This window comes from Caretta caretta, chromosome 5, assembly GCF_965140235.1.
Source record: "Caretta caretta isolate rCarCar2 chromosome 5, rCarCar1.hap1, whole genome shotgun sequence".
Taxonomy (NCBI): Eukaryota; Metazoa; Chordata; order Testudines; family Cheloniidae; genus Caretta; species Caretta caretta.
The window spans coordinates 40,335,599-40,350,759 of record NC_134210.1 but is presented as its reverse complement, the minus strand read 5'-3'; the positions used below and the strand labels follow the sequence as shown (position 1 = coordinate 40,350,759).

Below are 15,161 nucleotides of genomic sequence, written 5' to 3'. Positions count from 1 at the left end.
GGCACTGCTACCAAAAGTCTCTAATGAAAGGCACAGAGAGCACACATACTTGAAGTAGAGCACCCACAGGTACACTACTCAAAGAAGGAATAAACTTCCTAGCAGAATATCAGATTATATGAAAAGTTTCAGTCAGAACAAGTATTTATAGCAGAATTATAAACTGGAAATCTGAATTCATAACATTAAATCCACCAACAACAACACAACCATGAAACTAATGTAACTATAATACAGCATGTTGTATTTAACACCAATTCAAATAGTTGAAACATGAAATACTGTTTTATTTGCACATCCTTATTGCATATTGTAAAAGTTCTTCCTTGCATGAGTTCTATGACATCATAGTAGAATAAATCAAAAGGTGTTTTAACAAAATGTACAATAAAAACTACAAGATGTATAATTCTTAGCACCTTGTGCATGTTGTATAATTATCTTTCTTTATAAATTTCCAGATTTCTAATTCATTTTGTTAGCTACCTATATAGAGTATCATAAATTAACAACTTCTACATATTCGTTTTTAATGCTGAAAGGATAACTTCCTATAAAGCAATCATTTCACAAAACTTGTTTTTTCTTCACATGGTATGTTCAACACAAAGTATGGACAAAAACTTTGTAAATTTTGCCTCATTTATTACATATTTTGTATGCTTCTTGTCCCTATTTTAATAATCTCATACAGAATTAAATTTAATGCTAGGATACACTAAATCATCAGCTTAATTAAGCATGGTATACTATTTCAGCCAGAAATGACAAGAAAAATATTGCTTGCCAGCAGTTTCCAGTTCATGGAGCCAGTCATCAATCAACACAGCTGGCTAGCATAAATTAGGAGAGATTAAGGGCTGTGCTAGATGGTTGCATTCCCGCAAAACTAATTCCAGTGATGAAGGAGTCCAAGTGAGAGGATCTATATGTGCCTCAAACACTCACATAATCCAGAGCAGCATCAGTATTAGTGCCAAAGTAAATCTCATGTGAACTTCATCTCTTATCCAGATACTCTCACAATTTACATACCTTTATTATCTGCATTACAACAGCACTCAGAATGTGCTATGTGCTTTCCACATGTAGAATAGGATGCAAACCTCACCATGAAGAGTTCGCAATCCAAGATGATGAGCAATGCACACAAAAGCGTGCCAGGATATAAAACAATCACTTTAAAACTATTTTAAATTAAGCATCACTTATCCTCCACCACCCACATCGAGCCACTATCAGCCTTACTGCTCCTATCACTATATCAAGACCTCCATCAACGGGTAAAGGAAAAACAGGAATCAACAGCGCTCTTTCCATGGAGAGAAAAGGAGATGCCACTAGGACAAACTATTGTGGAGGGAGAAGAAACAATTATGAAAGGAGTGAGGAGCCACTACCAGTCTCTCTGTTCATACAGGGGATAAACAGAAAAGCTACATTTGTCTCAGAAATTCACAAAAAGCTGCTGCTTCAAGGACTGCTTACAGGTCAGAGGAACTGCTACTACCTCTACCTTGCCTTACTTTTCTCTACCCCACCTGAGGTGAGTACCCTAGAAAGTTAAGAAATGACTGCAGACAACAATCAAACTTTATTTCCTCAGGAACTTCTTGAATTTCCTAAATTTAAACTGAAAGTATACTTCCATACTAAGGAAAGGAAGTAGTAACGGTGAGGCCAACAATTTTAACCTTATAACCTTGTAGGAAACTGAGCTCCATGTCTTTGAACTGCTATAAACTAAACTGCCTAGACACTACAATGATGGGCACTTCAAAAACATATCTTGTAATTAGATACAACAAAAAATATGAAAAGGCAGAAGTGAGAGAGGGTGATTAGAGCTGAAAGTCTAAGACAAAGAAGGGAATTATAAAAATTAAATTAAATTTTGCACATCGGAACAGGAAGAACTGTTCCATATGTAGGGAACAGCAAAAAAATACAGAAAGTTGAGTGGGAGGAGACCAGGCAGAGCAAGTATGTTGGGCAAAAAAAGAGGTTACAAATGTGAACAGGGGAAGCAGAAGCAGAGCTGTGTAGATTACTGAAATAAAACAAACACTGCAGGGTAATTACTAGATAGATTATATATATACATAAAATCTCTTCCATCATTTTGATATAATGTAATAGCAATATATAGAAAAAAAATCTTCTTTGCTCTCATCAATGGACAAGTGTGCTAGGCTTCAAATTTCATATTATAGTCTGTAACAGTTACCTGTATATTGACTCTTTCAATCACACAAGAAAGAACATGAAGAACATGCATCTTTGTGTCACATTCTGTGACTTCTTGAAGTAGCTGAAAGAGTAGAGTGAACATGGATTCCAGATACTACAATAAAAAGAAATTCAAAAACTATGGATTAGTTAGATTATCAAGAATACAAATAGAAATATAAAACAGCAATTTTCTTATCTGTCTACAGCACTGCCCTGAAATTTCTCATGAACTTTTAGTGTGTTGGAAGTCCTGCAACATGTTGGTCTTGCATTTCGAAAAATAGTCTAATACATGTTGACCACTCATAATCCAAAATTGAACTTTAAAAAGTTTCAGTACCTAACATGTACTAGGCTTGCAAAAGAATTCAAGTGTGGGACCAGTTTCAATAAGCTTTGCTCTCAGGTTTAAATGTATTAAAATTACTTCGAAGTTTAAATTCCTAAAAGTTGGAAGCTATCAGCATCTCTGGAGGTAATGATATTCAGAGGCCACTTTATCTAGGGGAAAACGAGGCAACTGCCTAGGGCAGCAGGGGCCAAACTTGAGCAGCGCTGTAACCCTGTGCACCAGGTCACAATGCCACTCTCAGATTTGGCCTGGCTGCCCCTTTGTCATGACAAAGAAGCAGCTGGGCCAAACCTTAGTGAGTGGTGCTGCAAGGCCCCCTCTCCAGTTATACTACCATAACCACCAAAAGACCAGAATACTCACTGCAATCGCCCTCCCCCCAACCCCGAAAGTCCTATGTATGCCCTTCCCCACAATTTAGAGTCTATTCTAGTGGGTGGCAGGGATGGGTGGCACACAGAAGTTTTGCATAGGGCAGCAGATTCTCTTAAGCAGTCTCTGATAATTTGCTAGAGGTCTGGCAAAAGTTATAAACTTTGACAAAAATTTTGTGTCCTAAAGTTATTAATGATGACATTTTTCTTACTTATCCCAACAGTTTCAAACAGCTAAACCAAAAATACCAAATGCATAATGCATGTAGACACAAGTGGTCAACAGTATAAATTATAAGATGATACTTTTTATAGCTCATCAAATATATCACACCAAAAGAATATGAATTGAAACAGACAACAATCTACTGTACAGTAATTACTATCTCATTATTTATTTACTGCCAACACTGTGTTCACGAAGATAAACGCTGCGGAAATTTTGCTACATTCCTAATATATTGCATTACACCAAACAACTGCAATTAATATTTCTGGCAAAGGGTAGTTTAGGAAGCAGTGTGTGCAGGAAGGAGCTCTGAAGGGAAATCAGGTATAAGTGGAAGAGGTAGTTTAGTGAAGACTGGCCCCCATACTTGGAATAATGTTTAGTCTCAGATGTGTGGTAACTGTGGTAATGACAAGGTGTGTATCTGTGGGTGGAAGAGTGGAGTATATATGTATTGTCAGGAGGCTTTTCCTTGCTTCTGTGTCAGGTAAGATGTGTGTGTGGAAACCTTAACTGTTGCACAATAAAGTCTCTGTGCAACAAAAGAATAGCTTTTTTCTTGTTACTGAAGTTAAATAAATACAGCAACTATTGAACAGTTTATTCTGAAACGGAACTGGAATGTGGTTTCTTTCCCTCCCTTCCTCCACCCACACAAGCACTCACACTCACATAAATGCCCTTACCGGTAAAAACTGGTCAGTTCTAAACTCAAAGTCATCTACAGGTGAACAACAGTTAAAGAAAAACTGAAGATTGAACACCATTATTACAATATCTTTGACTCAATCTGATATTCAACTGTTAGTGAGGCTACACAATTACTATTAAAATGTGAATTATTAATGATCAAAAATCAGTAATTTCCAGTAGCTTTGAATAAAGTAATAATAAAATAAAAAATTGTAGTTAATGAAAAGGATATTTAACTTCAGTGTTGTAGCTGTCTCAATGCGGACCTGAAAGACAAAAATCAGGAAATACCATGCTGTTACCCTTATTAAATATTACTTTGATTATCTCACAGAAGCTAGTGTAATATTTTCAGATCTGAAATTGTTAAGCTTTCACATATACTCTACACGTTTCCAGAGATAAAATAAAATTAATTTAACCCTGACATATTTCTGTATTTTCCCAGGGTTTTTAGCTTTATATTGTTATATTTATAAGGAGCAGTTTTTGCATAAATTAGAATTTTTCAGGATTTAAAAAACGACTACAAATTGCCAAGAACCACACCACCTGCAGGACCTGCTCAGCATTCCCTACTCAGGCAAAACACTCAGTTAAGTCAAGTAAAGACTCAGAAGCGGGCCCTATGGCTGTGATGAGAATTCTTGAGACAGAGGGGATCACCTGTTTCTGGGATGGTTCTCATAGGCTACCACCAACAAACCAACTACAGGGCCATGAACACCCTATTTCCAAGAATTCAGACAATTATGAGAAGTAGCAGTCAAGGAAGCATTAACTGCAACCTCGGCCATAACCAGTTACACTCAGCCCTACCCCATCTAGATGGTAAGACAGAACACTGGGACCCCTACTAACAGAGAAAATTTAAGGATTTTATTGCCTCACCTTATACCAGGGGTGGCCAACCTGACCCTGAGAAGGAGCCAGAATTTACCAATGTACATTGCCAAAGACCCACAGTAATACGTCAGAAGCCCCCCAACAGTTCTAACCCCCACCGCTCCCAGCGCCTCCTGCCCACTGGCAGCCCTGCCAGTCAGCGCCTCCCTCTCCCTCCTGATCAGCTGTTTCGTGGCATGCAGGAGGATCTGAGGAGGGAGGGGGAGGAGCAAGGGCATGGCAGGATCGGGGCGGGGGGAGCGGGCAAGGAGGGGTGGAGTGGGGGCAGGGCCTGTGGCAGAGCTATTATTAATAGCCTAACTACTTTTAAGGTGAATAAAGGTAACAAAACAAACACTACTTATGCTAATGACACAGATAAGGAAGGGACAACTGCTCATTGCATCTGAGGCCAAAGGCGATTGAGAAGGAAGTGAGGGAGACCATGAGGGAGGGAGGGCACATGCGTGGGCTTAATGGGACACTGCTACCAAAAATCTCTGATTAGATGCGCAGGGGCACATACAAACCTACAGTGGAGCACCCATAAGGACACTACTCGAAGAAGAACTGAGACACACCCTCAAGGAAGGGCAGGTGCTAGCCAAAATAGCAGTAGTCTACCACTGGGTTGCCCCACTGGTGGAATAATAACTTGGTGATAGATTTCAGCAGTGACCACTTGTGTCTCTTTCTGAGTGGTTATTCCAGTTAGCGACCATGGAAATAAGATGGTGGTCTCCATCTTTGAGGTGGCTGGTACCCGAAGGGTTTATGGTATGGTGTGAGAGTGTAAATTCCCTGGGATCTAAGGGTCACACTCCAATTAGTAAGGGAATGGAGTGCCTCATTCATTCGGATGCTGAATAGGGTCCAGGCCCTCAAAGAGTACAACCTCAACTGTCAGCTGGACCTGTTTTGGGATTCCAGACTCCTGTTACAAGGAACCACAGAGCATTTTGACTGCTGTAGTCATGGACTGAATGGCCGCATCGGACATGTCCATTACTACCACTACTGATCTTTTTGGCTCACACCTGCCATTCCTTGAAGGTGTCTCTCAATTCCCCCCTGCATTCCAGCAGGAGCTAAGAGAGGAACGATGTCATCCTTTCCCACATTAAAAAACTGTATTTTGTGAACAGGGTCTGGCAGTTTGCAATGCTGAATTGTATGATGCTGATTAATAGGCCTTTTGACTAAAGAGGTCCAGTTTCTTGGAATCCTTGTCTTTGGAGTCCTCTCAGTGGATCTGGTCTCTCAGACTGCAGAAATGGCAAGAGACCCTGGTGTTGGATACATGTAGAACTGCTCAAAGTTCATACGTGGGACTTGGTAGCACTTTTCTACTCACTTTGAAGTTGGGGAAGAGAGGCCAGGGAATGGCATAGACCCTTCCCTAGGTCCAATATATCCTCACTGATTGGAAAAATAAGACTTCTGGGCACTGAGGAGCTAAGGTTATCAAACAGGTTGTGCATAATCTCTTGGATCACCATTGCCTCAATAGCCAAGACTTTTGCTATTCTTTAGAGAAGTTCTTCGAAGGCCTGAAAATCATCGATGGCTGGTGTCGGGGCCAATGTGACAGCTTCATCAGGGAGGAGAGGGATTCTTTTGGCAGGCAGGCAGAAGGTAACTGAAGTGTCTCTCAAGCCACCTTTGCTTCTTCACCAGAACTCCTCCAGTTTCGATGAAGGTGCTCTACCTACCAAAGCCAATAAAGACTGGGACTGCCTCTTGGGACATATGAAGGGGCTCCACTCTGGGACTTAACGCATTGGGAGCCCATGATGGGGCTCTTCTGAGATAACCATCTCTCAGGAGAGGGTTCCATGCTTGAAGTGAGGAAGGAAGAACAACATGGGGTCACAAACCATAAGTACACCTCCAGGAACAGCAGTGCAGCTGGATGTAGTTCCAGCGCTGATGTTGCTGGTGCCAGTACATAAGATATCACTTTTGATGGCAAGAGGAGGTGTAAAAGTGGATCCTCTAAAGTGTACCTCTGTATCAGAAGTGGCTTAGTGGTCATTCCAGAATCAGTACCAAGGACTATCTCAGCACTAATGTTCGTATTAGTGCCACAGGTTCTCAAGCCTTCTTCATAGATAGTGGCTTGCTACCATCCCTCAACATTGTACAGGATTTAGAGGGTTTATCTCTGGCCCTCAACTCCTTGAGTAATGGTCATGTTGACCTGCTCTAAACTGTGTTTTCTCGCAGTGTGGAAGCATCATTCAGCATCTGAAGAGGACAGCACTGAGGGCCTCTGCTTGGGAGATGGTGCCGAGGTTGATGTGGTCACAGCACTGGGGATCCTAGCAACAGTGCCAATGGTCTTGGCATTCTTAGTTTTCTGCTCCTTGCTGGAGACAAGGCAGGGTGACTAGCAGCTAGGGCATTTGTCAAATATAATCTCCTTGGCTCCAGTTTGAAGGACAACTCCTCTCCAGAATCAGATGTGATCTCCAGGCATTGCTCCAAGAGGTTTAGTTTGACTCTTGTATCTCAAAATTTCTGGGTCCAGAATGAGAAGCAGCAATAGGTGGAACACCTATCAAGAATATATTCCTCCTTGAGGCAGAAGAGGCATCTGCTGTGTACATCGATTAAGGGCATCAGATCATCTCAGGGAGGACACAGTTTAAATGCAGTGGGTTTAGCAATGGGGTTGACATGAAGCGTCCACACCGACAAATGAGGGCATGCAGGGGATGGGGTGTCAATGGATTTACCATAAATTTGGCCCTCAATTCAAAAATATTCATTTAACAGTGATAATTCATGATAAATATTTTAACAATTTAATAACTTCAGTTTGCATAGAAGTTTTTAAAGTATTGACAAATTGCAGATGATCTGTGTGCACCTTCTCTTCAAATCTGTTCTAATGAAGTCAATTAAAAATATATACTTCATTCACTATAGCATTCACGATTCATGCTGGAAGAGACAAGACCTTTGGAAATGATAGTATGTGATCATGTGAAATCTTAACTATTGCATTTCCTGGCTTGAATGCTTTGCACCATTAATTTTCCATTAACAAAGTTTTGACTTATTTCCTAGTTTTTAATGAAAAAAATTAAACACATTTTATTTGCCTAGAACGCCAAAACTGAAACAAGGTTTTCATTCATCTTAGCTACTAATCTCAGAGTCTTGGTTATATCGGTACCCAGGAGCCAGAAGTCACCACTTTTATGTATATGATCTAAAATTCCACATACAAGTGAGGAAACAACAACACTTTTCTTTTTTTAAAGCTATCCTGAGATCTGTTTAAACAATTATTAAAAATTTACTGTGCAAGCATCTCATCCTAACATTCGTGGCCTTGAACAACTCCCCCACACCTTCAGTCTGTTCTCATTTCTTCAATATCAAGTCTGACTCCCTTCAGTCTACCAATGCCTTAAACATCATTGTATATATTGCTGAAATAAGACTTTTTTTAAATACCTGTCACTATTTCATTACTAACTAATTTATGAGTGATGTAAATAGTATTTCAGTGGAAACTGCCAATACTGGTGATGTGAGTTAAGACAAAGAATGCAGCTTCTATTGAAAAAACACATTGAAAAGCAGAAATTTCCAAAACTGTTGTAAGATTAGATCATTTTAAATAAGTAATTTTAAGATGGTTTAACTGTGAACCAAAAAGGCAATAAAAATAAATCTTACTTACAAATTTTAAAGCTAAAGTTTTCTTACATATTCAAATAGGAGCCTAATTCTCTGACTCCAGTCCACATCAGACTATCAATGACAACAGCTTGAAATAATATGCAAACTAGATACTATTAACTTGGGTTTGAATAGAGACTGGGAGTGGCTGGGTCATTACACATATTGAATCTATTTCCCCATGTTAAGTATCCTCACTCCTTCTTATCAACTGTCTAAATGGGCCATTTTGATTATCACTACAAAAGTTTTTTCTCCTGCTGATAATAGCTCATCTTAATTAATTAGCCTCTTACTCCACTTTTTCATGTTCTCTGTATGTGTGTGTGTGTGTGTGTATATATATATATATATATCTTCTTACTATATGTTCCATTCTATGCATCTGCATGAAATGGACTGTAGCCTACAAAAGCTTATGCTCAAATAAATTTGTTAGTCTCTAAGGTGCAGCAAGTACTCCTGTTCTTTTAACAGCTTCCTAGTGAACTGTTAATTACTCTTTATTATATTTAAGATACTTAAAATATTTTAGTGGTTTATTCTTGGTAGCTAGATGTAGGGATAAGAAAGAAAATTACTTATAGTAACTGTTGTTCTTCAAGAATGTTCCTTCTCTATATCCATACTTCTGAGGTTAAGGTGTCTGTACTGCAAGCCACTGCAATCTTCAGATGAGCAGAGTCTATCAGGGCATTTCCCTTCTAGTCAGCTCCTGCTCATGGAGGGCTCTGAGGGTATAAAAAAAAGCAAGTGGCCCCATATGCCCTTAAGTTCCTTCCACTAACTCAGGGATTCTCCTAAGGCTCTGGAGAAGTGGGGAAGGTGAGCAAAGAGTGTGAATATGCTAGCTCAAGATTCTGGAAGAACAAGAGTTAATGGTACATAACTTCTCTTTCTTTAAGTGGCCTCTACACAGTGAGGCTTGTGGGAGGTTACCAAGCACCATAATGCCCAGTAAAGTGAGGCAAGGCATTTTAAGCAAACAAGGACTGTAGACCTGCCAAAATGAGCATCAGCACTGGATGGCAGGTCAAGAGGATTAGAAATGACTGATTTCACTCTTTCAGATCAGATCTCAGGTGAGAGATAAAATTAAAGCCCATATACTGCTTCAAAAGCAGCTTTGCAAAATGTCCTTGTACAGTGGGAGACCTGGATTGGCACGCAACTTTTCCACCAGGCTAGCTGTAGACACTTTGCATTTCCCTGAACTAGTCAAAGGAACTTAAGGGAATTTGGGGCCACTTGCTCTCTTAGGATCCTCCATTAGTGGGAGATGACTAGAAGAGAAATGGTCCCAATAAAGTCTGCTCATCAGAATAAAAGGAATTCAAAAATAGAGACGGCATTTAAAACAATAATCTAATCTATTACCAACTAATCTGTGTGGGGAACTGACTGAAAGCAACCCTGTAATTTACACCCTACACACTATTGTAATAATCTTTGTACAAAATATGCTTTGTGAGGTATCATTTGAAAACTAATAACTGACTGGTGAAGAATATCACAGTGAAATGTATATAGCAATATTATATGTAAAGTTATGAATTCCCCCGTATGTTATTAGCACATGTTCAAAACCATACAGCCCTGCCTAGATAGAAGTTTTTAAACAAGCCTACCCTAAATAAAGGAAGGTGTGTTTACCTCAGTTTAACCAGAAGTAGTAAACACGGTCCTCGAGACAGCAGGGGGAGGAGATGGCAGGAAACAGAACAATTTGGATTTCAGAAAACACACATGGTAAAAGAAAGAGCATGAAGACTCCTATATCAGCAGACTCCATGTCACCTTCTATACTGCTTGAATAAACTTTACTTTGAAGGGTAACCGTTGAAATATCCACTTAAAAGATTCACTGGACTATAACAGAAAGGGGCAGAGAACCCCAAGTTCACTCTCTTTCACCTAAGACGACAAAGGCATGAGCACTTTTGGGCCTCTGGAAGAGATTCCAACCAACGAAAGGGTACGTCGCTATCTTGCTGCAAGATTGTGGGTGAGAAAGCCATCTTAAACAAAGCCTTGAACCAAAATTTGCCAGATGAAGTTTTAGACTTTTAGCCATGTTTTCACTTTTATTTGCTTATAATCACTTCTAACTTAATCTCAAACTTGAATTCATTTAAAATTCTATTTTATTTGTTAATAAACTTGTTTTTATCTTTAATAAGACAATCCAGTTCTGTGCTTAAATTGAACTGTTTTGTAACTCCAGTTAAAGTAGCAAACTGCTGAATATTGTCTCCTTAAAGGGGCAACAGATCATAATATCTGAACGGTTGAAGAAAGGGCTGGATAGTGCAGAACACGTTTTTGGAAAGTTTGGGACTGAGTGTGTGTTGAGGTCATCCTGAAAGCAGTAACCTAGGCTGGTGGAAGCCACTATAATTGGTGTGTTGCTGATTGGCTGGTAGGCCAGGACTGCAACTATACTCAGACACTCAGGATCTGACCTGAGTTTGGCTGTTTGTGAGCAGCCCAGGTTGGGGCTACAACAGCAAAGCACTGTGAGGCACTCAAAGTTGTGAGACAGGTGGTGACAACCCCTTACTGGTCTGGATTGCACCCCAGAATGTGACAGGAATATCTCCCTTAAATAGAAACCTGGAAATCTAGTGTGAAGGGCACTGCTGCTGAAGAAAAAAGAGCAATGGAGCTGATTCAGTGAACATCAGAATTTCATTGCAAGTAGTTCATTGTGAACAAATTGTGTTCACAATTGGTTGTGAATAATTTCTGCTGCAATAATTTATGAGTATATGTTATGTTTGTCCGATAGTTATTGTTATTTACTGTCTGAGTATAAAGAGTTAATTCACACAGGAATTGGCTACACCTGTGCAGGAAAAACCACAATGGTTCCTGAAACCAGCTGCTCATAAAACACTTGAGACAACGCACAAACCATCGTTTTGAAGTTCATTACTCTTGGGAGCTGGTCAAACCAGGCTCAAGGGACACAGGAGAAAACAAAGATCTTGGCTGGACTTAAAGAGATACCCTACCTGAAGAGAGAAGACTGCGGTATTGAGTTAATGTGAATCATACTCCAGAGGTAAGATAAGCCTACCTCGTACTTCAGGTAAGATAGCTCTGCATGTAGACCTTTCGTTGTATTATAATCCTTTTTTTCCCTTATGCTTTGCTGTGTTCCTACCATTAAGTTTAAAGAATAGTTCTTTTTAAGAACGCTGTCTGGTGTTAACCACTGGTCACAGTACCCTGATGAATTTCTGGGACTGAACCCAGTCAGGCTGGCTGAGCAATCACAGTTGGTGCACACAGGGCTGTAGCCTGGAGACCCTGTCTAAGACTAGGAGAACTGCAGACTCCTCCCCAAAAAAGGTAAGGGCATTAGGCATAACACCTGAGCGGATAAACTCAGACAGTCAAAGAAAGGGACAGAGGTGCAGCTAGCCCTGTAACCATCATGTTAGAAAATGGGAAAAAACCTGCAATGTTTTAACTTACAGCCTTCAATTACAGCATAACATTGGGAATGAAACAACTACATTACAGTGAATACAGATATTTAATAAAGATTCCAGCACTACATGATGTTTATTTATCAAATATTCTGACCTACCTGTTTCTATTAAACTTCTCACAAATCAATGACTTAAATAGTAACACTATAACTGGTAGAAGACTGATCAAAGATGTGAGTTATCAAACTCATTTTTCTAGAGCAAATTGCTACCTTTTAGTATTTTTAAGAAAAAGCACAATTTTTAAAGACATTTGTGTACTTTCAAAGCTGGTAGTTCATTGAAGACATGAGACAAGTTATGGATACAATTTATCAAACTCTCCATCACAAACACCACTATACTTTCAATTCATTTGCAGAAAAGTCAGTGAAAGCCATAATCCCAGAAGTGATACAGTAATACACTGTGAACTAGCTATGTAGCCTTCTCTGTAGCAATACCATCTCTCAAGGTAGTGTTTGTAAAAAACACAGTTGTGTAGCAGAACACTGTACCAGAAGGTATGAACAATACCACGCAACTCTATGTAACTAGTATGACTGTGTGTTTGTCAAACAATTTGTGAACCAAACAAGTTCACTGAAGCACAAAATAGGTGTGCCTCAACAATCACAAAATGCATGTATATTGATTAGCTACTTAGCAGGAGAGAGAGATGCGTATAATTAACACAAGATGAGGATTAGCGATGCTTGAAAACAGGTTATGAATAAGTCAGAGAAGTGTGGATTTGGAAACTTTTCCCACAACTTCTAGGCAGGATTCAAAATGAAATCCAATGCCTTGCCCTTGGGCAGATATTTTTAGGCAAAGAAGAGATACACCAGAGATCTCCCTGACAAGATAATTTTGCTCCTGAAGTATATACTGTTCAATTCTAAAGTGTAGGGAATTGAAACTTTTCATCTAAGTGTAGGTAAGAAATAAATGAAACAATCTAAAATATTTGTTACAAATAGTTACTTTTAGGTATACATACCACTAAGTCTTGGTCTTGAAGCAAGTTACGAATTGCCTCATATAACATTGGTCTCAAGTCAGACTTGAATTTTACAGAAATCCATTGTCCGATCAGCCAAATTACTCGCCGGCGTATTGGCTTATACCTTTAAAACAAAAAATAATTATTGTACCAGATTCTTACTATCCTTCTTAATAAACTTCTGTATTAATAAAAACCGTTTTAGAAGAATACTGGAAGACAATGTCCAACAAACCCATTTTTCACATCTTTCCTTAAACATGACTGATGAGAACTACACCTTTAAAGTTCTGAAGTCAAACTGCCTCACTAGCAGGCACCATTTTCGTTGAGAAAACTGCCCTTCCTTATTTATCGGCCTTGTCTTATTACATTGATTTCACTGTGCCCCTTGTTTTTCCATGCCCCCTCTTCTCTGCCAAGGACATCATCCAAAAAAACCTTATTCATACTCTTCTCCCAAACCATCTCAGTGTTTTCTTTCAGATCATGGCCAAACATGCTAATGCCCTTCTTTAAATGGAATGCAAGGCCACCACCTTGCCGCATTCAAGTCCTTCCTTCATACCAACATCTCCCACAAAGCTTACAAGGAAATAGTTTAAGACTTCTATTTATTTTATATAAAGCTCAGCTTTATATTTACCAGGTTCCATTAGAGAGAGAATCTATTCTGCATACAATAAATCAATGTCAATATATTTAAAAATAAAACTACCCCTTTATTATCATGTTGTCTGCTAGGATTAACTATAACCCAGGAGTCTCTCCCTTTGTAGGCCCCCCATTCCTCCTTCCCCCCTTTTAGAAAGAGATCAGCATTTCTATAATGCCCACCAGGGTAACCAGAGGGTCCACTTGATCTCCCTGATTCAGTCAGAGCCAAAGGTATAATCCATTTTGAGAGCTCATTGGCACTAGATAGGAAGTTAGGATGAAGCACCTGAAGGCCTGATCAGAGGATTCCAGGGCCTTCTGCCTTAAGAAAACCCCTTGACAGAGGTCACAGCTCTGAGATGCTTGCCTCAGAACCTGCAGCTTGCAGCAACATTGAAACATGGATCCCACTGCCAGCACTCATGGTCTACCCTCAGAGCTGGTATACACTGAAAAGTTACATAAGTATAGCTACGTGCCTCAGGGGTGTGAAAATCTGGTGAAGACATTACTAGATGGAGAGAAGCCACGGATTATTTCCCGTCGCTGTAATAGGTCTCTACACTGAAATGCTACAGTGACATAGCTGCAGCTGTGCCACTGTAGCGTTTTAAGTATAGACATAGCCTACAACTACTAAGGCAGTGAGCAGAAGGAAAGCCTAAGGAATACCTTGTTAGAAGATTTTGACCTGCTAATGAGGCAGCAAAATTACTTTACCGCAGCACTACATGTGTGGGAAGCTCTTCTACAATCAGCATTAATTATACTTACATGCACTGGGGGCTATACTATCTAAACAAGGGTTGGAGCAGTCATCTGATGCTACCGATTATCTGTTGTAAGACCAGGTCTCCACTCTGTACATAGGACTGTGAAGAAGGCACAGTGTGACACTACCAACTCTCAGGTTTGAAGAAGAAAGTGCTGAGACGCTAGGATCCCTACTCGTGCAGAGTTAGGAGGATATACTGTTAGAAGCATTAACTTTTATTTGCTTTGCTTTTTAGGTTTTCTTAGGTATGCTATAAAGAAATCTTAACTGACAAATAATGTAGCATTTTTGTGCAGTGAGCATAACAGGTGGAGTTATATGGAACACCACTAGCTGGATCAAAGAACACTATCTCCTCTGCCTCAAGTGTTATCAGCCCTGTCTCTGAGTGGGGGACATGACATTCCATCCACAGAGATTTCCAATTATATATATGCTAAACTAAGTAACTAAGGAAAATGAACAGACCATAATTCATGTAAACAAATAAAATTAAGAAAGTGGATATTATCAAACCAAAGTAATCTAATTAACAGGTTGATTAAACCATATCAGGTATACACTAACAATTCTTTATAAACTTTATTTAATAATTTGAGAAGACAGCAGTCTTTTTTCAGCATGAGCGCTAAAAGCAATAAGACATTATCAATCTCAATGTCAAGTGATACATTTATTTTTCAGTGAAATGGCTGATTTGGTGTGCAGGAGGGTAGGTTGGGTTATGGTGTTCAAACCACTCCCAAATAGAAGCTACTTTTGAAACTACATTTCTTGTGCCAATTAAGG

At 39.4% G+C, this 15,161-nt stretch overlaps 1 protein-coding gene across 7 annotated transcripts in view; it reads right to left on the bottom strand.

The window, feature by feature from the left end:
* Window positions 1–15,161, bottom strand: part of IPO11 (importin 11) — a 297,412-nt gene that overhangs the window by 184,466 nt on the left and 97,785 nt on the right. For all 7 annotated transcript variants that reach the window (XM_048851650.2, XM_048851646.2, XM_048851648.2 and 4 more), the window contains 4 exons: window positions 12,938–13,064; window positions 4,113–4,146; window positions 3,874–3,914; window positions 2,228–2,344 (listed from right to left, as the gene is read on the bottom strand). In XM_048851650.2, the coding sequence (XP_048707607.1) occupies window positions 2,228–2,344; window positions 3,874–3,914; window positions 4,113–4,146; window positions 12,938–13,064 (319 nt within the window). The remainder of the gene's footprint in view (window positions 1–2,227; window positions 2,345–3,873; window positions 3,915–4,112; window positions 4,147–12,937; window positions 13,065–15,161) is intronic.